General features: G+C 47.1%; 1 protein-coding gene and 1 pseudogene across 1 annotated transcript in view; one reads left to right on the top strand and one right to left on the bottom strand.

The window, feature by feature from the left end:
• LOC110052324 (oxysterol-binding protein 2-like) overlaps positions 1–26952 on the top strand; it is a 158326-nt gene that overhangs the window by 11718 nt on the left and 119656 nt on the right. The window contains exons 3-4 of the mRNA XM_089283800.1: positions 126–201; positions 9946–10027. Coding sequence (XP_089139926.1) covers positions 126–201; positions 9946–10027 — 158 coding nt within the window. The remainder of the gene's footprint in view (positions 1–125; positions 202–9945; positions 10028–26952) is intronic.
• Positions 13106–13834, bottom strand: LOC149116782 (uncharacterized; annotated as a pseudogene).

The following is a 26952-nucleotide window of genomic DNA, read 5'->3' on the forward strand; positions in this document are numbered from 1 at the left end:
CATTAAGCTTTTTCTTTTACATTTAACACTGAGGGCATCTAGGGCTCATTATTCTGTTTATACTAGAGATTAGATGTACCTGTTGCTGAGTTATAATTTGTTCTGTTGTGTCTTTTTGTGATGAGTGTTTACCAAGAAAAGATTCAGAAGACAGCGGCTTCCTGCTCCAAGAGAAAGAAGCTCAATAAGAAGTCTAATAAAGTAGGTGCACATAACAATTTTGTTATAATTTAGCCATTCTTGTTTCCTTGTACTATAAAAGCAATGGCTGTGCATCAAAAGTTTGTTATCAAAAGAAACTGAGGTCAATGTCAACTGTTGCTGGCTATTGACAGAGCCTAATAAAATAGTCGAGTTCCTGTGGGCCGAAGGCACATGAGCAGAACGCTATAACTTAGAAAATTTGGTAACACATTGATCTAAAAAAATTTGGTTGTCACGTGACTGTCCATACGTCTGTATGTCCATACACCGTATGTCAAACCCCATACCTTGAAAAATAGGAGAGTAGCACCTTTACCATAGATACATCTTTGATATTGGGCATCCATGTTGATTAATTGACAGCTGTCAAAACAAGGTATCTGCTGACCAGTATCATGTAACCACATCGCTAGCTCAGGTTGAGAGCTCATCAAGGTTGCCTGTTTTTTTCAAGTTGACCACTGACCAGGCACTGGTTTATGGATTGGATCGTGGGCTCGAGCCAGGTTATTACTCTGGGGGAGAAGGAGAGCGTACATTCAAAGGCAAAATTTTGGCACAAATTAACCTCTGGTGTGTTGTTGACTTTTCTTCTGACATATTCCTTGTGATTTGCACTTACGTAGTGAAGCGTTACTTAAATCTGAAGGCTACAGATGCACAGATAACGGTTTTATTTTTGTACTGGTTGTCAATGGTATCATCATCGGCAACAGTCAAACTGCAAAGCAAATGAAAGAATTGTGTTTGAAATATGAAATTACACTTGAAAGGCTAGAAATATTCGTAGCAAAATGTTACTTACAATTCTGTTGGGTAATCCGTACATCTTCACACGGCTCTTTACATGTTCTTTTAGCAGATTTGTTCGGTTGATTGTTAGGCAAGCATTTAAATATGTTGCGCCTATTTATATAAAAATGCTAATTCGTCCCAAGATCCTTTGTGACTGCATTTTGGTACCAAAACGGAACAGCAACACAAAAATTTATTTACTTGAAGTATAAGTTGAATTTTTTTACTGCATTAAGCGCAAATCACTCCGCCTGAGTGCAGAAATTAAGAGCTTAGCTCTAATTGAGGAACGATTTGTCATTTAAGACTGAAAAAATTGTGGAAGTGTTCATTGTTCTTGAATTGATTTAAAGAAGAGTAGTCCTACATTTAGCTCTTCCTTTGTTGCAATCAAACACATTTTGTGAATAGGTCTGTTGTACTCTCTGTCCTTGTCTTGATTCTCACTTTTCGGGCAAGGCCGTCATTTCCAGGATAGGTGCCTACAATACGTGCCATTTTCCAGCTCCAATACAAGATCCCCAGCCTGGATGTTCTCTCACAAGAAACCACTTGTTTCTTGGGAACAAGTTTGGGGCGAAATATTTTATCCAACTCCTCCAGATATCAGTGACTCTGTTTTCTGTGCTTCTGAGTAATTGTCGCGGATTGGTTCTTTCCTCTGGTTCTGGCTGTGGCGGTGGATTGTGATGGCCTAGAAGAAGGTTGTTTGGAATGATCTGTGGGGTTTCCCAGATATTGTCAGAATTGGGTACAGCATTCGTCCTTTGACTATGTACGTGTTTTCTGGCAAAAATGTTCTCTATTGTTCCTCGGAGTAGGCGTGGTTCTTGCAAGTGGTGTTAAGTGCTTGTCTGACTGACTTAATAAGGGTCTCAACAACTCTGTTTTGGTGACTCGCATGTGGTGTATTCCACTCCCATCTGAACTTGCAGGTTCTTTCTGCTGCTCTGGTTTGTAGCTGTTGCAAATGCTGCACCTTGCGATGAATTCTGTGATTTGCTTGTAGATGCCTGGCCAGTAGAAGGCTTCTTTGGCTCTCGTGAGGGACCCCTGAATGCCCAGATGACTGGCATGTACTTTATCCATCATGCATTGCCTGAGGCTAGATGGTACTATTATGCGCTCACCCTTGAACACAACACCATCTTGTATTGACAACTCTTCTCTGAAGGGAAAATAGACCTGCAACTGGGAGGGTACATCAGCCCTTCTCTCTGGCCAGCCTTGTGTGATAATAGGAGCTAATGCCTGGAGCTCTACATCAACTTCAGTGGCACTTTTGATTTCCTGCAAGGTTAATTTCCAAATGGGCACAGACTCTGCCATGTCTATATACTCAGTCTCAACTTCTGTTGGTGATCTTGTGTCAGCAACATTCCATACTTCCTGGGTGTCAACTGTGTCTTGTTTAACCAGGGGAAGGTAAGCTCGGCTTAGTGGGTCAGCCATGTGCATCTCTGTACCCTTTCTGTAGGAAACCTCTAAATCAAATTTCTGTAGACGCAACAGCATTCTCTGCAATCGCTTTGGTGCACTCAATAGACTTTTCTTCATAATAGACTCCAGGGGTTTGTGATCAGTGTCAATAAAGGTCTTTCTGCCATAGACATAGCCCTCAAATCGCTCAACTCCAAAGACAATTGCTAATAGTTCCTTTTCTATCTGAGCGTAATTAGTCTCAGTAGACGTCAGAGCCCTGGAGGCATACACTACAGGGTGCCCATCCTGCATCAATCATGCTCCAAGACCACTCATAGAGGCGTTGCCCTGGAGTACGGTCTTCTTTTGGGGGTCAAAGAACTTGAGCACAGGTGCCTGGGTTAGAACCTGCTTCACTTGATCTAGACACTGGCCGTGAACCTCTTTGTCCCAGACAAACTCATTGTCCTTCTTGACAAGTTCTCTCAGTGGTTTGGCCAAATCTGCTAGGTTGGGAGCAAACTTCTGCACATAATTTATCATGCCTAGTACTCTTTGGACACTTTCCTTGTCCGTAGGAGGCGGCATTTCATTGATGGCTTTCAGCTTGTTTGGATCAGTCCGGAGACCCTCTGACGATATGATGTGACCCATGTAGCTGACTTGCTTCTGTCTGAACTGTATCTTCTCTGAGTTGAGCTTGATGCCCTTCTGCCGACAACGGTTGAACACTTCTCGCAGGTTTCGGTCATGATCTTTGAGTGCTTCCTCACTGGTGTCTCCTGCTCCGAACACCAGGATGTCATCTGCTATAGCCTTCTGCCCTGGTAGGCCTTCAAGTGCAATATCAATCCTCCTCTGAAACTCCTCTGGAGCTGGGGATACACCAAACGGCAAACGAAGCCACTGAAAGCGTCCCCAGGGTGTTCCAAAGGTAGTAGCAAAGTTACTTGGCTCGTCCAGCTGTATGTGCCAGAACCCATTTTTTGCATCCAATACCGTGAACGCACGGGCCTTTGATAACAGAGGCAGCACACCATCTATTGTAGGTAAGGGGTAATGATTTCTTTGTAAAGCTTCATTCAATGGTTTTGGGTCAATACACAGTCTAACTTTGCCATTTTTCTTTGTTGTGACCGCAAGTGCTGAAATCCAGTTCGTAGGTGTATTGACCCTCCGAATCACTCCAATATTTGACAATCTGTCCAGTTCTTGTTTTAGAGGCTCTCTGAGGGCAATGGGGACTTTCTGTGTAGGTGGCTGGACTGGCTGGACATTCTTGTCTATCTCCAGGTGGAGCAGCCCTTCTAGTTTGCCTTCTCCAGTGAACACATCGGTGTACTGCGAAATGTAGTCTTCCACCTTGGGACTTTTCTCCTCCACACCGCTTGACTCCGCAGAAAGGATATTCTGGCTGTTGACTGTTAGCAGCTGAAGGTGTTCGCTGGCCCTCAAGCGCAAAATGGATTTACAATCACCATGAACAAGATGAAACTCAATGCTGTATTTCTTATTGTTCTTGGGGTTGGCGACTTTGAATCGCTTCTTGCCCAAGGGTTTGACCTCTGACTGGTTGTACATTACCAGGGTCACGGGGGTTTCTTCCAATTCACTCAAGCTGTTTTGGCCACAGAGCTTTAACACTGTCTCATCAGTCATGATGTTTACTGTTGATCCACTGTCTAACTGAAACTTTTCCTGGTTTCCATTGACCAGTAGGGTGGCAAAAACTTTGTTAGGGGAACGACTGGAGGCTAATGCATGAACCATCTCTTTCACTTCAATCTCGGCCACATATTCATACTCCTCATCTTCGGATATGTAATCCACAGACAGCACTTTCTTCTTAGATTCTTGGCAACACACCGTAAAATGGTTTGGCTTGCCACAATTCTTGTAAGATGTTCCCCATGCAGGGCAGTTCTTCTTCGTGAAAGGATGGTACCTTGAACAAAACTTGCACTTGCGTTCTTGCGACTCGTTTTGGTTCTTCTCTGGAACCTTTGTCTTCTTTTTGTCAACTGTTTTTCTTTTGTCTTCCTTCACGAAATGGACATCCTCTTGATTCATCTCCTTTAGCTGCCTTGCTGATGTCTGCGAAGATCTGCAGATGTCTATACATTGTCCTAAAGTGAGCTTGCTTGTCTGCAGGAGCTTCTTACGTGCAGAATTGTCATTGATGCCCACCACCATTCTATCACGAATAAGTGAGTCTGTTAATGACCCATAGTTGCATGTCTTTGCTAATTTTCATAATGCGGTGGCATAAGCATCAACTGATTCATTTGACTCTTGGTCCCGACAGTTGAACACATACCTTTCATAGGTCTCATTGCACTCCCCAATGCAGTATTGTTTCTTCTTTTCTAAGATCACTTCCGGGTCTTTTCTTTGGTCTTCCTTCTCAAACTCCATAGCATCAATTATGTCTAATGCATCAGAACCGATGCACGTAAGCAACGTGGCTGCCCGTCGTTCCTTATTTCTGCCCGGGTTTTCGGGGTCTTTTAGCTGAGCTGTGATTTCGTAATTTGACCACGCTCGAGAGAATCGTTGCCATTTGACAGGAAGATTTCCACTGCTTAAATCCATCCTTTCTGGAAGCGGTATATTTACAGGAACAGTTATCATCGAGGGTTGTGTATCCGAAGTGCCACCACCTTCTTCACTCGTGGTAGGCATATAACACTTGTACAGAAATATTGACCGGAGAGTTCACAGAAAATACTTCAAAAAACTCACCAAGTTGGCTTCCGGCGAGGCCACAAGTGGCAGTACTATGTGTGTTTCACTTCTGACACCATGTAGCGTAGTCTAAACGAGACTAAATGATGCCAACACAATGGTTTTAATGAAGCTCATAAAAGCCCGCCATTACTAGCCGTAATACAACAACTATATCTGGGATACACCTCATTCTACTGCGCAAGCCCGAAGGGCCTATGACATCATAACATCGTTACAATTCTCTAACCAAGTTTGCTGAATACTCTCGGGAAGGATGTCGTCCCAGCTGTAACCTGAACTCCATAATCCTTGCAAGTCAATTCTGAACTTGATAGTAATGGGTGAAACAAGTCCGATAGGATCCCAGAGTTGAGCGAGAAATTTCAGTCAGCTTTGTTTGGAGAAGCTCTCCAATAAGCCAACCACGTTTTCTTTCTTGAAAGTAAACTTGTCTTCTTCTTTATCCCATTTGTGGCCAAGCAGATCTGTAAATCTTTCACCACTAGACTGGTCAATTTCTGAGCAGTTGGAATGCTAATACTTAATTTGAAACTGGCCTTTTCTGAGGATGGTGTCAATTTCTTTCGTTATTTTCTCAGCTTCTGTCGAGTTGCTTTTCGACCCTGCGATATTGTCTGTGTACCTGTGATTTCCTAGTTCCTGGACTGCGTTCGGAAATTCGACTTGTGTGACTTAAGTAATTGATGGCGTTCGAGGCAATGTCTGGTGCTGGCTTCTCTCCAAAATTTCATCTGAGCAACTGGAAGACTGAGGGTGTTTCACTTTTGTCGCTTCTCCACAAGAATCTATGAAAGACTTGGTCATCAGGGTGAACTAGGACTTGATTAAACATTTTTCGGATATCACCTGCATAAGCCACTTCATCCCATTACCAGGCCATAAGTACATTGGGAAGACTGTTAATGTAATTAGGTCCTTTCTTAAGGCGATTGTTCAGGAAAAGACTGTTGTGGCCTTTTGAAGACACATCTAACACAAGGCGGACCTTAGTGGTTCTCTCTGGTGTGAAGACTGCTTGTAATGGCAGATACCATTCAGGTTGACTGTGATCAACTTCTCCTGTTGGAACTTTAATTGCAAAGTCTTGTTGCAATAGCTTTTGGACCTCGTCATTTACGATTTCAAAGCATTCTTTTCTCTGGAATGATTTCTCGGCAGACTGCATTCTTTTGAGGGAAATGTCATAATTGCTGCATTTGGGGGTTCCATTCTCATTCCAAGGCATTCCTTCTTGGATTCTTCCATCTACCAAAGTAGTTGAATCAGAGAGCGACTTAAACTTGTTTTCTCGTAGTACGTTCTCACCACATGTACACAGTTCTGTTGGTTTAACTCCCAGCGTGTCCTGATAAGGTAGTTTCTTAATGTCGTCTTCAATGCTCACTGTTCCAACTTCAATGGACTATATCCTGGAACTGTTAACATGTCCTAAAACGTACCAACCACAGCAGTTATGTTTGGCAGTCTGCTGTCCTGGTTCCCCAGACAAGGTATGAATGTCAACAAATGCATCAACAAAATCTGTACCACTTAGAAGATCTATCATTCCACCAGATAGATGCAACTAGTTTGCAACTGGTTTGAGATGAAGGAAGTGTTCAATATTTCCCTTTGAGATTGTCTTCACGGCAGTTCAAGGTCTCTTTAAAGTGTATACTTCCAGGGTCTTTCTGGTATCCTCTTCTGTAGTCGAGGCAACAGTGATCTCAATGAAGGGGGACATGGGGGGGGGGTTCTGAACACCATAACACCGCAAAAATATTAACGAACACTACATCACTGCGAGAAAAGACAACAAAACACTGTCACCGCAACACATATTTTTAGTGCCACGATTCGCTCATCTACACTTGAAATAATACTTTTATACCTCAACAATTTTCCACAAAATAAACACATCACAATGCTTTACATTGCGCATATGTCGATACTGCTGATGGCTGTAAATCAGTTTTCTTGCTCTTGTGAAGAAACCTTGCGCAAAGATAGGAAGTGGACAAAGAAAAAAGAGGAGTCTCGAGAGATGGCCTTTACCCCAGATCCCTCTCTTCTTTTACTTTGTTCACTTTTCTTGGTGTATAAACCCACTGACTGAAGCCCTATCTTGACTGAAAGTATTGCTTTCCGGAGCTAGTTGCGTTTGCGTTCAATATCGATAATCGTTTGAAGAAATAGAAGGTCAAGAAAGTCGCAGGACCTTAGAGCAGATATAGACCGGTATCAGAATGACCTATAGACAAAGCCGAATAGCAAAAGGAAAAAAAAAAGTAAACCTGTGTAATTTACAAAGCTTCCTTGGCTTAAAAAGCCTTCTTTCTTCCCTGCCGACGTGACGTCTGAATATATTTTGTGGCCAGTAGTTTTTGCCACCTTTTCCTTTTTTCGTAGAAAGAAACTGCGCAGTCAATAATACATTATATTTGGCCTTGGCGTTTCCAGAATTTCCAGGATTGTCTCTGTCCTCCTCCTCCTCGTGTCTACCGAACACTGAGCTCCGGGTGGCAGAGAGGTCGAGTTACTTGCCAAGTTACATATAAATGAAAACAGCTTCGGATTGGCAGCTGAAGCATATTGAAGATTGACTAGACGGTGAAGGTCTGTATTTTGCTACAAATCATTAACCTCAAGCTCAATGGTACGTGTTTGTCATAAACAAGCATGGATTAACGAAGTTTACATGCTAAATTTAGGTCAAATTTAAGTTTGAGAAAGGTAAATCAAAAAACCCCAGCACCACAAACAATTTCATTTCACCAAACACCACAGCGTGAAAAACACAAACATCGCACACTGTAGGGTTTGAGATCACCGCAACACCACAAGTTGAGATTTTATTCACTGCATCACCGCATTAAAAAAACATCAACACCGCAACACCTCAAATCCCCATGTCCCCCTCCTCAATGATTTCTGAAGTTTCAGACCTCTTCTCTCCACCTGCTAGATTCATAGTGAGATGGGCAGCTGTCCCAGTTATTCCCAGTCGTTCATTTTCTTTCTTGATAATGATGTTGGACACAGCAAAAGATCAAATAACATTACTTTTAATATTTTCAGTTTCATATGCCCTCTGAAAGAAATTTTCAGGGGATATGAAAAAGCAATCTTACATGTGTGTAGCCTATGACATTGTCTCTTAATGAAGGTGTGTGAGTGGAGCTCCAATCCTTAGAAAATTTGGTAACCCTACCAGCCAAAAAAATTTGGTTATCACATGATTGTCCTTCCATCTGTCCGTATGTATGTTCGTACGTATGCCACTTGCATAGACTTGCCACAAGTTGACCTTTTCTTAAACTTTGACTTATCTCGAGTGATGAGCGTAATCTTCAAGCAACAAAATCGCGAGGGTGAGCGCGAGCGACATAAGTTGCGAGAGGTCGACTTGTTTCACTTGCACGAATGTGAATCAGAATGTAAATTTTTGGCGCGAAAAACATGATTGACATTTCTCGCTTTTCATGTGCTCTGCGCGCGATCGTCGCGAAAGCAGAAAATGATTTCCATCAAAACGTTTACAAGTACTGTTCCCTAACTCAAATGAATTTATTTGTGTACAGTGCAGTATGTAGCCAGCAGACAAATAGCAAAAGCTGTTCCATTGAGTAATGCCTCCTGAAAAGTCAAAACCGTGTTTAAAGCGATCGGGAATTAAGCTTATCTGTTTTAGTCTAGATTGGTCGTCTAGATTAGAGATTAACCAGGGATCAACCATAAACTTATGTAGATCTAGGTTGTACTGACAAGAATCCAAATTAACTAAAGGAGAAGGAATTAGTCAGGGAGAACTTTAATTCTGTAAAGCTCTCTTGATTAAATAACATTGAGAATTGAAGTCGCAATGAGTGGCAGAGAATAAAATCGCTGTTCCTGAAAGTCCTTCATGAATCGATGCCCTTTCTTTGTAGAGAAGTTACTTGGTCATTCAATAAACCAAGTAAAAGTGCAACAGTTACACAAACTGCAGGAGCGGCTCTGTTCTTCATTGAAAGGGTCAAAACTTAATTCTCTGAAACGATCCAGATCATGCAGAGCTCAGATCGCTTCCGTAAGTAAACAAACACATATTGGTCGGATAAATAGCCTTCCACTGCTTTTCCCTGTCCGTCTTTCAAAGACTTGAAATTAAGTTGGATAAACCATATTCAGTTGCTACCATAAAATTCATATCCTTAAGTATATCCAAGAACAATTGCTAAATGAAAAAGATTTTTATAGTACTTGAACTCAGCAGAGATTTGCTCTACGAGGTGTCGTTGGTCGCGCGCACAGCTCGTTGAGGTTGCATGTTTTTTTTTAATTTGACCGCTGCCTAGGCACTGGTTTTTGATTGACTTGAAGGTTCAAGCCAGGTTATTACACTGGGGGATGGGGAGGGGGCAGGTACAGAGGCATAATTTCAGTGCAAATTAACCCCTGGCATGATGTTGACTATTGTTCTCAAATATTCCTTGGACTTGTAATCTTCTCTTGGAAAGTCCCTGATATACTGCGTATTTAATTTCTACAATCTGAGAAAAAAAATTGTGTACGCTTTGACTTTTGTTTTTGTTAAGATTTTAACTGGAAAAAAAATTGTGAAACCTCACTCTGAACAATTAAATGCTCATAGTTGATCATTTTTTGAGTTTCTGATCCAAGAAAAACAAATCCTTTTTTTCTTATATGGTTATATTGTAACTTATTGGGATCAGGAGCTCTGCTTTTAGTCTTGGCTAAATCTATATATTTATTATTACAGTGTGATTGATTGATTTTCTCATTGATTCTCTCCAGTTTTATGAAGTCAGTTGTTGGAAAGGATTTGACAAAAGTAACCATGCCAGTTCATTTTAATGAACCACTTTCATTTTTACAGGTGATGTATCAGTTATGAATTTGTGACATACTTGTTCATTCTGTTTAGTTCATCTTAAACAAGACACTTTAGGAAGCGTAACTGGGTTGCATTTGTGATAGTAAATAATTCAGAATTGGAAAAAGGAAATGGTGAATTGTATATGCAGCATGGAAACCTAGAGATTACAATGGTATATCTTAGGTTCAGTTTAATAATGTTATACACAGTGAAATTTCTGCAAAATAGAAGATAGAAAAAATCTGAAAGAATCAAGGAAAAACTGAAGATTTTATCAATGTTGATGTGTTAAACTCAAGTGGTTACCTTCCTCATTGATGTACTTGTTGTTTAAGCAAAATGACTGCCTCCATTGTATATATGTGGAATTTCAAGGCATGTATGCTTTTACATAAAAGAGTGCATACGAGTCACGCAGCCCATCAGGACTGTATTTATATCTGGTTTACTTCTGTATCATGGAGCAACCAGGAGTATTTCTACTCCTCCCCCCCCCCTGGATGGGATGTTAGTCCATCGCAGGGTTACCCCCAGCAGTAAATTTTGCACTTAAGTCGGCTAACAGCAACATATTTAGAAGAAATAAACTGATTACATCGAGATCTCAATTGTTTTTCTGATTCTTTATTAATGAAACTTTCTTCAGTAAGAGACAACTGTGTACCTTTCTTCGCACTGTCATCACCACTGACAATATTGTTACTCACTTTGAATAAAAATTTCACCGGCACAGTGGCTGTCATATTTCGCCTTAGTGTCAATTGCTTTGCTAAGTTCCACAACTAGGTCTGTCAACAGTGCACTAAATTATACTAGGCTTCCAACAAGTTCAAAATACAACCAGTAAAATACATAATTACATGTAATGAAACACAAGACAAAGCTGCAAATTACCAGGGAAAACATGCCATTTACATTCTCACTTCAACTGAGTGTTCCTGCATCATGGGTCCAATGATTTCCTTCATGTTATCTGGTTTCAGTCAGTAGTATATAGGGGGTCAAACAAATAACGATTTTCATATGTGCAATGTGGAACCTTATCGCACCCCGCACATTCAAGTCCACCCCTCACAAGCTCGGGCTGGACTCACGTGCGGGGCGCGATAAGGTTCCACATTGCACATATGAAAATCATTATTTGTTTGACCCCCTATATACTACTCGCAATGGCGGCACCCCGTGCAGCGTCTGGCCAAACGAGGGGTGGCGGAGAGGCGTCACCCCGCGCAGCGTCTGGCCAAACGAGGGGCGGCGGAGAGGCGGCAGCGGCCACAGGAAAGAATGGGTAAAAACGGGTTTCAACGGCCCCTCGCGGGGGAGTGCGGAATGTTAGAAACAAGCGAGCCCGCTGTGATACTGCCCGAGTCGCGATGTATAGAGCACCAAACAAGTGCAGGTGGCTGAAGTGGGGCAGGAAAGAAAGCTGCGGAAAGCGCTGTTATGGGGCGTACTGCGGCTGGGGGGCCGCTAACCCGTTTTTATTCACCCAGTGCGCTGTAAAAACATCCAAGCTTACCCATTTTGCTAAATCCATCGTCTTTGAATTCATTGTAACGCCCAATCCCTTCGTCTAAACATCTGACGAAATGCTCTGCAAAAGGGAGCAGGTTTTTATCTTGCTTGAGCTCGTCCCGAAGCTCTTCGTAAGCCTCAAGCGTTGGGCTCCAGAAGTGGCATCTGTTAACCTCACCTTTCACGCCTTTTAACAAAAACCCGTTCAAGAATTTCAGGTATTCGGGGTCGTCTTCTCTTTCAATCCCTTCGAACGCGTCCCGAATGTCGCCTCTGATTTTTTTTGCAACCCTTTCCCAGTTTTTGGTTTCTTTCATCACCTCTCTCAGCTGGAGCTACTTGTTGAGTTCTGCTCTGTCTTCTGCGTCGTTTTCACAAAGAGCCCCGATTTCTTCTCTCATGACGTCTGCGAAGAAACAAGTCATTTTTCTGATCTTTTTTATCTCATCACCGTCGGTTTGCAGGTTGTTTTCTCTTTCAACCTGCAACTTGTAGAGCTCTTGATACGATGACGGAACTTGCTTGTAACTCGCCATGAGTTCACTTAACCACCCTGTGTTCAAATGCCTCGACCCCACCAGCTAGAGAAAGGTAACCGGGGTTATAGCCGAAGAGCGATGTCTTCCAGTGGGCTTTCCGAGGCCATTCAAAGACTCCCTCCAGAGCTTCGTGAGATGATTCTCAAGAAGTACATTGCGATAAAAATAAAGGAAAAAAAGGAAATGGGGTGGGCCAAGGTACACGAGAATATTTTAAAACTGCCTTTCTGCGAATTCAAGCAGCAGATTGTGAAGATGGTTATTTGCTTTGAATATGCTGACTGCTTTTTCGAGGGTTGTTGTTTCCCCTGTTTCGAAAGGGATGGAAAGCTTCATAAAACATCGCTAAGCCGGCCGATAGAGCTTATAGAAGCCAGCCTAGAGCACAAGAATTTTATTAAAGTATGCTCCTGGGACGGTTATGACTGGCACGAGTGGTTCCTTTATGGCTGGGAGAGTTAGCGAAAAAAGCGGCGATATTAACCTTAGTTTGAATAATTACATTAAAAATACACGGCTGCATTTGCATACCAAAAAAACATGCTTGTCAGTGTTCACTTGATTGCATTTCTCGTGAATGAATATTTCATGCCTAAGTGGCAGAGACAAGTGCGTGACATTACACGCGAAGTTGTTGAATGCTTTCATGACGCGGTTCCGGTTGAGGCGACACAGCTTCCTGTTGCAAATTCCTGAAGGCTTCAGTTTAAGCTCGTTGCATTCCTCTTGGCTTCAGTTGAAGCGATCAGGAATTTTCAAAGCCACCAGGAATGTTGAAGTCAAAAGGAATTTTACAGGCGGATTTCTATTTTTTGTCCACAGTTTGTTAGAATAGGGTATTTCTTCTCGGCCTGGCTAATAAAAATGGAACTTTTCACTTTTTTTCGAGGAAAAATTGGGCACGAAATGCAGTTGAACAAAGAGACTTCACTAGAGCGATAAAAAGAAACAGCTGATCGGGGGGTTTTCCCTATTTCGCACATGACTGCGTCAGTGAGTAACCTTCTCAAAAGATCAAGGCCATTTATGTGGCATGCCAAATAGCGCAATCACCTGTTTTTGACAAGACAAAGAGAGAGTTTTGTGTTTTTTCGCTCGAAATTCGGTTCGAAGCGGGAGGTTTTGTGATTTTTTTTATCATTTCCGCTTCAAGTCTGCCACGGATGTCTTTCTCAAGTTTTTGGACATCAACCTCAGGAAGTTCTCTTGTTGATGGTTGGTGAAGCATCTTTGCCCGGACCTGATCTTTCAGAAAGTTGTATTGCTGAAACTCCGAAAGGATAGTGTCGAACTCGTGGGAAGACACCTCGTTGTTGTTCAAAGCATTCTAGAGAAGTCTGTTGACGGTGTCGCGCTTGGCAACGGCGAGCGTGGTGATCTCTTGATGCTTCTTGATCTTCGAGTTGAGCTTTTTGCCGGCGAGAATCAACGCAGACGAAACGAGAGCAAAGCACCCACCAGCGCCGCCAAGAGGAACGGCAGCCGGCAAGCCAACCACAGACAGAGCGGAGCCAAAACTCGCGCTGGAAAATGCTGCCAAGAGAACGCTGGAGCCGGCGGTGCCCCAATTAACGAACTTTCTCGCGCATTTGTATTTTTTTGCGACGAGGCGATAGTGGTGGACCTCGCCGGCCAATGTATTGGAAATCTCGACCTTCTGCAAGCGGAAATTTTGAGAAGGCTCTGCCGCCACCACCGGATATAGTGGCTTGGCAGGCAGCGCGGTTGGAGGCAACAGATTCGCAGAAGACATTGCGTATATAAAGAAATTTAATTTAACTCTAATTCAAAAACAAGCGGCAGGCCTTTGAAATCAAAGAGTTCGCCATTTTCATCCTTCACCTTTAAGGTGATGCTGTTTATGAACTTGTCTGTAAAAGCGTCACGGAAAATGTTTTGCGATGAGTTGATGTTGTAGCTGACTTTTTCGTAAGGCTTTCCTCTGACGTCAACCTTGGGAAGAAGGTCTGACCTCTTTCCATTCAAAAAGTTTTTTGTCGAGTCGATGGGATCGCAGTGGATAAAGTAGCAACTCGGGCTGTTAAGCTTTTTGATGTATTCTTCTTTCCTCATATTTCTCCCGACTCCAAGAAAATTGGCCAAACTGTAATCAACGGAAACTTCTTTCGGTTGATTAGTGTTGAGTGCATTACCAGCGGTGATTGTAATTTTAAGAACAGAATTGGGGTTATTAGTTTCCAAGACCGTTTTCCCTTTTTTCTTGTGATATTCAAAACTGGATTGCAGTTCTTTAACGAGGCTCTCGACATTGTAATGAGGCAATGATGCAACCACGTCGTCGGTTCCTTTGAAAAACATTCTGCCAACACGACCCAGATTATGCCACGAGTTGAAAAAAGAACAACTCAAAAGTCTGGCATAGCTTGCTCCTGGGAGCGGTTCTTCAAAATAGATGGTCTCGCCGTTCTGTTGCGTGACAAGAGTGAGAACAACCATTTTTATATTCAACAAATAAATTATGTTCAAAATACATGGCGAATGTGTGGAAGGGTCCTGTGTTAAAAAAAGCGGAGGCGGCGAAGAAAAAGGCGTGGACAAGCTTTTTAAACCGCTTCCCCAAAGCCGACAAAAGCCGGTTCATCTCACAAGCAACGATCGACGAGAAAAATAACGTGACCGCAGAGGTGTTTTTCAAAGAAAGCGAAGACTCGTTTCAAAGCGTCTTCGGTTCAGATAGAAAATACTGGAGCGCCGAAATGAAAGACGCGCTTGGTTTGGGAGGCAGCGGGGGTTTTCCTTACCAACTGTCGCCGCTTGGTTCAAAAGTTTCTTTGGCGGTCCCCGCCATACCTTTCGACAGCAAAGCGGGCAGTTTAAAGCAAATATTCAACGCCCCAATCAAAATATACGTCACGCCTGAACAGTATTTCACAACGAAATTCCGAGAAATATTTCAAAACACCAAACTCAGGCACACGTCGGTAGCGGAATCAAAACGCTGGCTGGGAGGGCCAGACATGAAATATTGGCCGCAGCAGCTGAACTTCGCGGTTTTCTGCGCGACCCAGGGGTGCGGAGTTTCTCGTGAAATCTTTGACAGCGGGATGGATCTCCCGCCGCAGATAAGAGCTTTCTACAAATTCCACGTGTACTACACGGTCAGAAGGATTTTGTACCAGCTTGGAGGAATCCAGAGCATGAGCGCTTTGCCGGGAGACCCGGCGTTCAAACAATTCAACAACCATTACGACGTGGCTTTGTACAAAAGGATATGCAGGGAGTTCGGCATAGCCCCCTCGAGCGATTTCCGCTTCACGCACGGGAAAACCACGGACTGGGAAGCATTTACGTTTACGCGACAGGAGTGGGCCCGTCGAAAAAGGACTATAAATACCCAGGATGGAACAAATTCAGCGATGAAGGCGGCAAAGCGATAAAAGGGGACTTGATCGATTACATCGAACCGGGGGCGGCTTCCGAAGCTCAAGCGGACTGGTTCGCGCCCAACACGGTGAATGGTTTGACGCAGGCGGGCTTGTTGAGAATCAACCAGTCAATCAAGGCTTATGTTTACAGCGTCCTGGGTGCGGAAGTGAACGTCCGCAGCAGCAATCTGGGCTCAGGCGGCCGGGCGAGAGAAGCCCAGAGCGAGTTCTTGGTGCTGATGGAATGGGCGATCACACAGCCCGACTTGGCGGGAAGCGTGCAAAGGTACCAGCTCGCGGTGGACCAAGCGAAGGCGAGGCTCAACCTCGCTGTTGCCCCCATGGCGTGGCTCATGCCGGCGCAGATGATAATGAACATGGCCAGCACGGTCGGTTACAACAACAAGCTGAAACAGGCGGTCTCTGGGATGAAACTTGGGGTGAACAACGGGGTAAATCCAGAGACAAAAAAGCTGGGCTCAAACTCATGGCAGGTGGCCTGTCAAAAATTAACCCGCCCAACAGCCACCCGTCCAACCTGTTTCACAAAGCCGCAACAGCCGAATCGGGGCGTGTGGTTCTACCCTACAGTAAACAAGCTTCGCTACCGGCCGAAAAGGAACAAACGCTTCCGCCGGAGCCCGAGGCTGCAGACAAAACGCCGCAACACGAAATCAACAGAACGGCGGTCATTGTCGGACTTGTTGGAGTTGGGGCGTTGCTGTTGATGGCTTCGAGCTAATCACGCCGCTTCTTTAAATAATGATCGAACAGAAAGGCCACCGCGGCAAGAAGGAGCAGCCAGGTGTGCTCGGCCAGAAACCCGACGACTTGGCCGGCGGCTTTGAAAAGGAAGCTCACGATTGAGCCAATCAGCCCGGGCAGAATGGAGCCGAGTTTTGCGCCAATATCTTTGAGGCCGTTCCCCAAAACTTTGCCGGTGGCTTTCAAACTTCTGGTGAGGACCCCGATGACAGCGCCGATTGTTGTCCCGGCGGTGAGAAGAATGGCGGTCAACGTGATGCCATATTTTTTGAAGATCTCCTTGACCCTTTCCAAGAGAGGGCGCTCCATTTCCCTTTCCGCGATCTGAGTTTGCAAACGGGTGATCACCTGGTTTCTTTGAGCCACCCTGCCTTCTGCGTCTTGTTTTTCAGAGCGCTGGCGATTCTCATCTTGGATGATCGCCAGATCTTCCTCGTTTTGGCGCTGCAGTTTGCTTTCCTCCTCTTTCAGGTCGTCCAGCGGTTTTGTTTGGTTGAGCCTTTCTTCCAAGGTGTCCCTTTCACTTGTTTTTGCTGCGAGGCTGGCCCTGAGTCTGTCAACCTTGGCTTGTTGTTTTTCTGCGGCGATGGTTTTTTTTGTGAGCGAGGCCAAAACTTTTTTCTGGTTTTCAAGATTGGTTTGAACGATCTTTTTCTGTTGTTTGAGCCTATTGAGCTCTTGTTCGCTCTCAAGATTCGAACCATATTTATCCGTAATTTCGTCAATCTTATCTTGAATTTCCATGCGTTGTTTTATAGTGGCTTCTATTTTTTCTTTGACTTCTTCTCTTTGCGAACGGAGTGTTTCGGCCTGTTGAAGTTGGATTTCACTCTCTCTCAGTCTTTGACTTTCTTCCCTGATGGTGTCTCTGTCTTCAGCAATGATCTCTGCGGCTCTTGGCCCCAGAGCTGTCGAGAAGGAATCAAGGAATTTTTTCTGTAAACCCGTTTCGCCTTTCAGGAAAACAGGGGTTTCACCACCCTGTGGCCCAAAGGCAACAATACGGGATTGATTGGCTGGTTTTTTGCCGAAACCAATTGGGCCAATCCTACTGAAGTCTACTTTCGGGCGCCATGCTTTTATTTTTGCAAGCTTGTTTTGCAAAAAGTTTTCTTGCTCATCGGTATGAATAAGATCCTTGAGCAAAGGGGTTTCTTCTCTCCCAAAGGACGTCTCGTCAGTAGAAGTGTCAGGCTGGCCGGACTTCTCGTGAGGAAAAGAACTCATTTCAATTTCTTCGCCCCTGTGGTAGGGGTCACCAGTTTGGTAGGGAGTTGACGCCATGCCTGGCTCAAAAGGCGTGGTTGTGTCAGCATCTGGTTCGTTTTTATCAGAGCCTTGGCCAATGGGGTCTTCGGGACCAAATCCGAAACCGCCTTCCGCCATAGCAAGATATATGAAAGCCGGTTATTTTTAAATTAGAAAATTATCGCCGGCGTATATACAATGGCGGTTCCAGAGAAACTTTGCGCGACGTACATGAAAAAAACCTTGCACGGCATGCAGGCGGAGCGCGCGGTGAAGAGGATAACGTTTTCGCGCACTGAAGCCAACCCAGGCGAAACTCTGTTCGTTTACGTCCCAAAGCTGAACGTGAATGAGGTTCTTGTGCCGGGTTCGCTTGCGCTTGTCTTTGACATTGACCTTTCTGGAGGGCACGCCAACAACTACCTTGTGCAGAACGTCACGCGAGCGCTTGTTGACGTGATGGAAGTAAAGTTTGGAGGAGAAAAGCTCCAAGACACAGTCAGCTACGGCATCTACAAAATCTTTGAAGATCTTTTCCTTTCGCAGGAAGAAAGAGACAACAGGATCTTTGAAGGGATTTAGACTGAGAAACTATGCAAGATCCGATCAAACGCTGGAGACAAGGAAACCTCGAGCGTTAATGCTGAAACCAAGCTGACTGAGGTGTACGGGACCAAGTACCGGATCAGGCTGGACCATCAGATATTGACAGACCACGGCGTTTTCTATCCCCAGGCGTTGTAGAAAGACCTCGTTTTCGAATTAAAACTGGCTGATGCCGCGCATGTGGTCAGGGGCTCGGACACAACCAAGCTGAAATACAAGCTGACGAACATTGAGCTCGAGTACGATATGATCGGCAGCAAGACTCTGGCTGACGAGGCGCATAGCGTTTACGAGAGCGGAAAAGAGTTTGCCTATGACCACGTGATGCGTTCCAGAGTGGTGGCCTTCAAAAAAGACACCGACACGCGGAAGAACATCAAAATCGATGCCCAAAAAAGGTCCTTGAAAGCCATCCTGCTGCTGTTCATTGACCCGTACGTTGATGGCGCCAGAGATTCAGAAAAATACGTCTTCCCGGATCTGACAAAAGTGAGCGTCACGATCAACGGCTTGCCCAACATGATTTACAACAACGGCGTCGAAGGCAAGGCCATGTGGGAAGAAGCCCGGCGCTTCTTCGTGACAGAAAAAATAAAACCTAGCACATGAGCGTGACAAAGTTTTACACAGAAGACAATTTCGGGCTTCTGATTGACATGCGCACCATGGTGGACCAAGACATCCACGGAAGCGGCAAGCGCATTGTGAACAGCACAGACAGGGTCCAGCTGGAAATCGAGAGGAAAGCCGAGGGCTCGGGCAACATGAACTGCCACGTGTTCGTCATCTCTGACTTGCAGTTCAACGTTATGGAAAGACAGCTTGAATCTGTACAGAACTGAATAGAACATGGACCCGAGCCAGATACCCTTCAACGCTCTCATCGTGGGGCTGACCAATTCGGGCAAATCAAGGTTCGTGGTTGACCAGCTCTACGGCCCTTTCCGCGGAAAGTTCGACATTGTCGTGCTCATCTGCCCGACCTTCACGCACCACAAGACCTACCGCCGGTTTGGCGAAAATGATCCCAGAATGGATGTGATTGTCTGCGAGCAGCACGACGTGGAAAGGTGGTTGAAGCTCGTGAGATGGCTTTCCGAGGGCACCAACACGCTCATAATCCTCAACGACTGCGCGGCCTCAAAAGATGTGAAAGGGTGCACAGGCGAGCTGGTGAATCTCGCCTTTCTGCGCGGCATATGGGCATCAGCGTGTGGGCGCTGACCCAGAAGTTGAGCGGAATAACAGCTTCCTTCCGTGAGAACGTGGCGGCGAGCGTACTCTTTTACACCCCCTCGGCCAGGACAACAAAAGCCATCTTCGACGATTACGCCGGCGAGCTCTCCCCCGATGAGTACAGAGGATTGATTTCAAAGCTGAAAGAGCGAAAGTTCTCTTATCTTGTGTTCGCGCTTCGCCACCCCTACGGGGTAAAGTTATTTGAATAAAAAAATGCGTGCTGTATATAGCCTTGCACAATGTCTGCAGAAGACGGGTTAGCAGATGTTATGCACCTTACGGAAACGGAGCCCGCGCCGTCAAGTGGTCCAGCAGCCGGCATCGTTGCAACCGCCCCCGACATTCCTACACTTCGCGAGCAGCTGGCCGTGCTCGGTTCCACAGGCAAAGTCAAAGAGGCTATTGGAGTGCAGCTGAACCACGATCAAGTGAAGCGCCTGAGCGACAAAGATGTCGAGAAGTACATCAAACGCTACGAGACATACGTGGGCTCCAAGACGACGGAAAGCCTGATCGACAGCTTCATTTTTCTCGCAACCAAAGCGGTCGGAATGGCCGTAAAAATCAAAGACATCTAGGCTTACCAAAAAGAGCTCCGAAACGACTACATCTTGAACAAAGAGCTCTCCACTTTTGCCGGCAACCTGGCTTTGAAGTGCGGCAGGTTTCTTGCCGTGGCCAACGCGATGTTCATCACAACGAAACATGTTGATTTCAGTCTGCAGTTGCCGGAGATGAGCCATCCTTCTCGTGACGAACAGGGTTATCCTCTTGAGCGCGTTGATGTAGTGCCCGGCTCAGCAAATGCGGAATGAACGTCCAGCATTCATTCAACAAATGGTGAGGTCTCGCTGACCGAAAACAATTGAACTTTTTTGTTGTCTTATATACGGTGCGCTTCAATGTCAACCGAACAATCCGAGAGCACGCCTTCTTCCTCCACTCTGCCTCAGGCAGAGACCAAGGCAGCGCCTGCCGCCGACAGCATATGGCAAGTGACGACTCCTGCTGCAACCACGCAGCGCGTAAAAAACCCCAAGTGTGTGGCCGCCGGAAAAATGGTTGCCGAAAGAACCCGTATTGCCCGAGAAGAACAGAAAAAAGCGGCTCATTACGCAGAAAAACAAGCGAAAGCCGCAGAGGCGGAAAAGCCAGAAAAAGCCGCAGATGCACCAAAGCCAACCGCATCTACAGAAGGTGAAAGCCCCAAGAGCAGCAGCCTTTTTGGCCTCAGCACCAATCAATGGATTGGTATTGGCGGCATTGGCGTTTCCCTGGGCGGACTCTATTACAAGTGTGAAGAGATCCTGGCAGCGACCAATGCCGCATTAGACAAAATTAGAACGCTGAAGCCCGCGCCTGAGCCCGCTCCTGAGCCCGCTCCTGAGCCAGTGAGTCTCGAGCCAAAACCTGCTTGCGATACACGGCCAAGAGGATTAAAAAAAATGATTTAAATATTTGCGCGTGATTCATATCAACATGGTCAAAGTTGATGTTGCCAAGTTTCTCGTCTCTGTCTTCACCTTTTGTACTATCTCGAGGGTGTTGTACAACATAAACAAAGATGTTGTTTTCTTCACCGCAGATCTTTTGAAAGAAGCCTTTGGCGGCGAAGTTGTGGAAGAAGAAGAAGAGGTGTTTTGTGCCAATTGCGCAGAAAAGGCCACGGGGAAGACAGATGAATTTTGTTTTAAACTTTCGCTCTTTCCTTATATCAAGCGCGCCATGTCAGACAACAAGCTTGTCAAGACCGTTATTGACGCCGCAACTCTCACTGGATTAGCCGCCGGCATCGGCTGGGCCGCGAAAAAGGTTGCGAAAGAGAATTTCACTTCCGATCCCAGCAGCAGCTTTATGAATTACGTGAAGTTCACCGTCGTCGTGGCGGGCAGCATTGCGCTAAAAGGGTACCTTGAGGACCAGAAAATCCTCCCCGCCAGCATTTGAAAAAATATTCCGATAATTTATACCATGGCGAGCATCGCTATCATGATTGGCGGGGCTGTGTTGAACGGTACGGCTTTTATCGGTGGCAATTATCTGGCCAGGGTGCTCGGCAGGGGCGGCAAAGCCGCGCTTGAAGAAAAAAAGCGCCACGACAAACCTCTCGAAGCTTATCAAGCCGCTTACGCCAATTACACGCGCGACCGGACACAGCTTCTCGACTGGATCGCGACCAACGCACGAACAAAGGAGCAGGCCAGGCAGGGCCTCATCGACACGAACCACCAATTCCAACTCTACAACCAGGCGCATGCCGGTGCACAGGTAGCGCCCCCCAAGGAGCCGAAGTTCTCAGATTTTTATCAGCCAAGCCAGCAGCAGAAAAACGGCGAACTTGCGTTCGTGGGCGCCGGCACGCTCGCTCTGGGCTACGTGGCTTTCCGGTTCCTTTAAACTTTTTTACGCCGTACTTATATGGACGTGAAACTTGCAAAGATTTACTACAGCCCTGGGGGCTACTGGAAAGGAATTGCCGTGATCAAAAAATTGGCTGAGGCCGCCAAGGTATCTGAACAAGCCGCAAAAAAGTGGCTGATCAGGCAAGCGCTCTGGCAGATATACCTCCCCGCGCCGAAGCGGATTCCTCGGCCGAAATTCGATGTTCCCACGCCCAACAGGGTCCATCAGGCTGACCTTCTTTTTCTGCCGCACGACAAGCTCCCTCGCGGCCGCAAAGTTCTCAAATACGCGCTCACCGTTGTCGACGTGGCCAGCCACTTCAAAGAGGCCGAACCCCTGACTTCGAAAAAATTCTGATGAGGTCGCCGTGGCCTTTCAGAAGATTTACAAGCGCTCGCCTCTCGAATGGCCCAAAATGCTGCAGGTTGACCCCGGGCGCAAATTCATGGGCGCCGTCACCAAAGAGATGGACAAGCACCAAACCTTTATCCGGCGTGGGCGCGTTAACCTTCACCGCGACCAGGCCATTGTCGAACATTTCAACTGCACTCTGGTTGAGCGCTTGTTCGGGCACCAGTACGCCGAAGAGATGCTTCTTCCTCAGGGCAAGCAGTCCACTGCCTGGGTGAAAAGACTTCCTGAAGTTGTTTCGGCTCTCAACAACGAGGTCACAAGCCTTATCGGCAAAAAACCCGCCGTCGCCATCAAAGAAAAAGCTGTTTACGCCAGACCGTCGACACCTTACACGAGGCCTGTTGGAAAACGCGAAAAAATCCTCCCCTCTCTTGTCCAAGTTCGTTATCTCTAGCAGCCCGGCGAGCTTGAAGGGGGCGTGAAAAGGGCCACGGATCCAATCTGGTCTTTGAAAGTTTTCGGCATTGAAAAGTCTTTCATCAAACCCGATCAGCCCGTTCTCTACTATCTGCGCGACAGGCCCAAGCGCGGCTTTGTGCGCGAAGAGCTGCTGGTTGTTCCTCCGAACACTTCTCTTCCTCCCGCTCACGTGAACTAGATGTGATATTCAATCGGTTCCGTGTGGATCCCGTCAGCCAGCACCCACCTCTTGTCGTAATAAGTGCTCAGCCCCAGGTTTTGCTGCTCGTAAGTGACCATCCGCCCGTCCCGCATCCTGAAGCCTCTGTTCGTGGTCATGTCCCGGGCGCCTGCCAACGCTGCATTGAACCGTGCCCAGGTCAGCTTGTTTTGGGTTCTCGACATCCCCTTCACGCTGAACTTCCGTTTTTCACCCAACTCCCCCTCTTCGTCAGAAAAGTAGCACTTCGAGCTCAGCGCAATCATCCGGCTGCCCTCGAACTCAAGTTTGAAGAGCCCTGGCGTCCAGCTGCTCCACTTGTCCCAGGCCAGCCAGTTTCTTTTTTCTGCTTCAAATTCCACCTTCATCTCCGGCCGGACGACGTCTGCGAGGCTGTCCCCTGAGAGCGCCAGGTAATTGCTGTCCGTGTCCATCTGGATAAGCTCGAAATCTCTTCTGTCCACGAACTTGTCCAGGAAGTTGTAATAAAATTCCAGCATCCGCAGCTTCGCCATCTCGTAAACCGCGATTCCGATCTGGAACGGCCTCTTTATCACGACCCTCGGCTTCCGGCTTTCCAGCTCGTAGGCCTTCCCGATCTTGTCGAGGTCTTCGAAATACGCGCTCTGCAGCACTCTGTCGACGACCTTCTCGTCTTTCGTGTAGATCACGTTCATTTGCTGCTCGACTGCTTTGATGAACTTCCCATAGGCGCTGTTCCCCAAGAGTTTGAACACTTCCACCAGCAGTGCCTTGCTTTTCTCTGTGTCGCCCGCCGCGCCTCAGTCACCTGCTCTACAAACCACGTGAACGGTTTGCCCAGCGTGTAGTCGATCGTCCGGTAGACCCTTGTCACCACCGCCCCATGGCCGACGTACCACCGCAAGAGGGGTGCGTAGACCAGCATCTTTTCTGCCGAAAGCGCCCCCAGAAGCTTTTTTCCGTCTCCTCGCTGCCGGCCTGTTTTTGCCAGGTACTCTTGCATGTGCCGGGGCACAGCTTCTTGCGGGACGGTTTTGTTGATGAAGAAAGGGCACATTTCTTCAAACTTGGCCCACAGGTTTCGCGGAATCTCGATGTCCACTTCTGCGAAACCGAACCATTGGCCCAATTTCAGGGCTTGCACAAGGGCTTCGGCCGCTTCTTTCTGGCGGTCTGCGATGTAATTCTTCACCCACCCCCTTCCGCATGGCATTGCTCTCAACATCGTCGAGAGGTAGAGTGCGTTCGCGTCGAAGCCCACGATCTTTTTGCATTGCCGCACCGGCTCTCGGGGGAACTTGTGCTCCCTTACCCCCGTCTTGCCCACTTCGTGGTACCGCATGAAAACCAGGCTTGGCCCGCCCACAACCGCCCGTTTCAGCATGCTGTAGGCTTCTCTGTCTGGGCTCCACAGGTCTGCTCCACGCTCAATCGCCCCCTGCAGCACATAATGCAAGCTCACCCCCGGCAGGCTCACGGCATCTTTCAGGATGTCGATTCCTTGCGCCGTGTAGAAGCTTTTCATTTTTTCCAGCACTTCCAGCCCTGGCCCGACATCCAGGTTGTTGTAATAACACAGCCAGTCCCTGAATGTCCGCATTCCCTGCTCTTTGAACACCCTCTGGCACTCTTCCCACTCTGCCCTTGTCAGAACGTAGCCCCCTTTCTGCTTTGAATACCAGGCCTCGAACTCTGCAAGCCCTGGGTAGTCGAGCTTTTCTGGCCTGTCGAACCATTCATAAGGGAACCATGCTTTCGCCGCTTCGCTTCCGTAGGCTTTCACCCAATTCGCGTAGCTTGTCCCGGGCCAAGGTAGTTCACGATGTCCAGGAAACGCACCCCGCTTGTCAGGAGGAACATCGTTTTGTTCCCCTTCTTCGCCACCCGCACTTTTTTGGCTTCTTCTGCCACGGCGCCCGCGAAATGGGCTTTTATCAGGTTCAGGTCGTACCGGCCCGAGTTGAAGCCCACCACTGGGACCTCGTTGCACCATTCGCACATCAGCTTCTGCCGGTCTTTCGGTAAAAGTGCCAGGTCTTTTGGCAGAAACTCCTCTCTCACCCGCTCCCCGATGTTTTTTGTGCGGCGCTGCAGCTCTTTCAAGAACTCGCTTATCAGCTCCGCCGGGTCTTTGTTTTGTATGTGCGGCGGCTCTCTTTCCAGCGTGTTCCCCAGGCTCACCCATATCGGTACGTTCACGCTTTCAATCGTCAGGGCCCCTGTTGGCTCTTTCTGCTGGTTCGCGTTGCCGTACGCTTCGAAATCGTAAAAGACCGCGTGCGGGTATGTTCGCGTTTGCTTCTTCGGAAGTTCCCCCTTTATGTACCCCACTTCGCAGCCCCAAGCTTCGATCACTCTGTAGCCTCTGCTCCATAACCCCGCTGTTTTGTTCACTGTCGCTTTGTACAGCTGCTCGGCAGTTTCCCCGCTTTGAAGGACCTCCTGCCCGATTGGGAAACATTTTGGGCAGCCGTGCCAGTGGCATCCGTGGAACTCGAACACCGTCTTCGTTTCGGGGTGATAACCGTCAACTGGCGAGGTTTTCGTTCCCTCGCCGCTCTCCAACCATCTCTCACCTCCGTGCCCGCACATCGCGTGGTGAATGTGGACCCCACTCCGCTTTGCTTCTCGCTCCAGCCACAGCGTCGCTTGAACCGACGCTTCGCCTTTCGGGTACATCGCTCTTTCGTAGGCCGTCGCTGGCGCTTCAATTTTGCCCCCCAGGCAGCAGATCACCGTTTCTCCCGCCCAGCACGTTTCATGGTGCCGCTGCAGGTGGCATGATTTTGTGAATCTCTGCCCGCAGTGTGTGCATGCGTAAGTTTTGGCTAGCTTTGTGACGTCTTTGATCAAGAAAGCATGGCCTTCGTAGACGCCTATCGCCATCACGTTTTTGAGTTTGGGGTTTGCATTTGTTCTTAGGTGCCACACAACTTCTCAGTCTTCCAAACGCTCTGGCTCGTAAACGTGGATTCCCAAACAATCTTTGACCGGCAAACCCTCATTCAGGTGCATTTCAACTTTGTCCAGCTCGTCTAGTGACGTTGTTCCGAACTTTTCTGGAATGACCTTCAGCTTGTAAAAAGTCTTGGCCAGATTTTTCGCTTCTCTTGTGCTTCTGTGCGGAAGCGCCCCTCGGTGCACCACCAGACACCGCCAAAGGCACAGGTTGTCTCTGTACATGTCCAACGCCACCATCGCCCGGCTATGCGCAAGGTTGTGCAGCCAGTCAGGCAATGGCCCTGTTCCCACCAACGGCTGCCTGTCGAGCACAACTTTCACGTCAATGTTGAAAAAGCCTTCGAAAGCCCACTTCGTGTTGGGCCTTTCAACTCTTTTGTTGTCGAGACGCTCTTCTTCCCGGGTGTTGAGCCATTTTTCCGCATCTTCTAGTTTGTTGTACCACTGTGAGCCCTTGGGGTTTGAAAAGTACACGATTACCGTTCCGTCCTCAATGTTCCGCAACTGGTACCCGAAAACGTGCCGAAGATAGAATGACGTGCTAACTCTTTTGCGAATCTTCGCCATGAACTCTGGCGTGAGGTTTCTCCCGAGACGCCTGATGAAGCGCCATCAAATGAAACGCCGGCCTGAGTTCTCTTCCCCTTCTTTCTCTGCATCGTCGAACAGATCTAGAATCTCGTTCTGATAGTCTGTCACTGTTTGAACTCTCCATGCAGGGAAGGGATCATACTCCCTCAGAAGCGCTTGTGCTCCTCTTTGCCTTCTTTGGCGTGGAGGGGCTCTTAGCTCAAAAGGTTTCGGAACAAGCGGCTTTTGCAGACGCGCCTGCGTTTCTTCAGAAATCGGTTCGTCCAGCACGTTCTGGACAACCTTTCTTACCGCTGGCGGGCTTTCTGCAAGAAGCTCATCGAAATAACTCAGTACTTGAAGAGATGAAGACATCGCGCTCGATATAACAGACTGTCACGTTTCTCTAACTGGGGTGTTTTGCGCTCTGCGCGCGTTTTGGGCGTCGCAGGCTTTGCCCTCGTTTCTTTCTTGCAGCTCGCGCAAAACAAGCTCAAACTGTTTTTTCACTTTTTTCTTTGCGCGGTACCGCCTCATTTTTACTGCGTTTCCCCCACACTGGCTGCACAGTCGGTAGTCGGTTATAAGACCGATCCCGCAGCCTCTGCACGGCTCCGGCTCTTTCATTCCTTTTTTCAGCTGGTAGTTGTGCTGGCCGCAGTACGCCCCGTAACAGTG

This window comes from Orbicella faveolata, unplaced genomic scaffold, assembly GCF_042242905.1.
Source record: "Orbicella faveolata isolate gen_17 unplaced genomic scaffold, um_ofav_v1 contig_12, whole genome shotgun sequence".
In the NCBI taxonomy this organism is placed as follows: Eukaryota; Metazoa; Cnidaria; class Anthozoa; order Scleractinia; family Merulinidae; genus Orbicella; species Orbicella faveolata.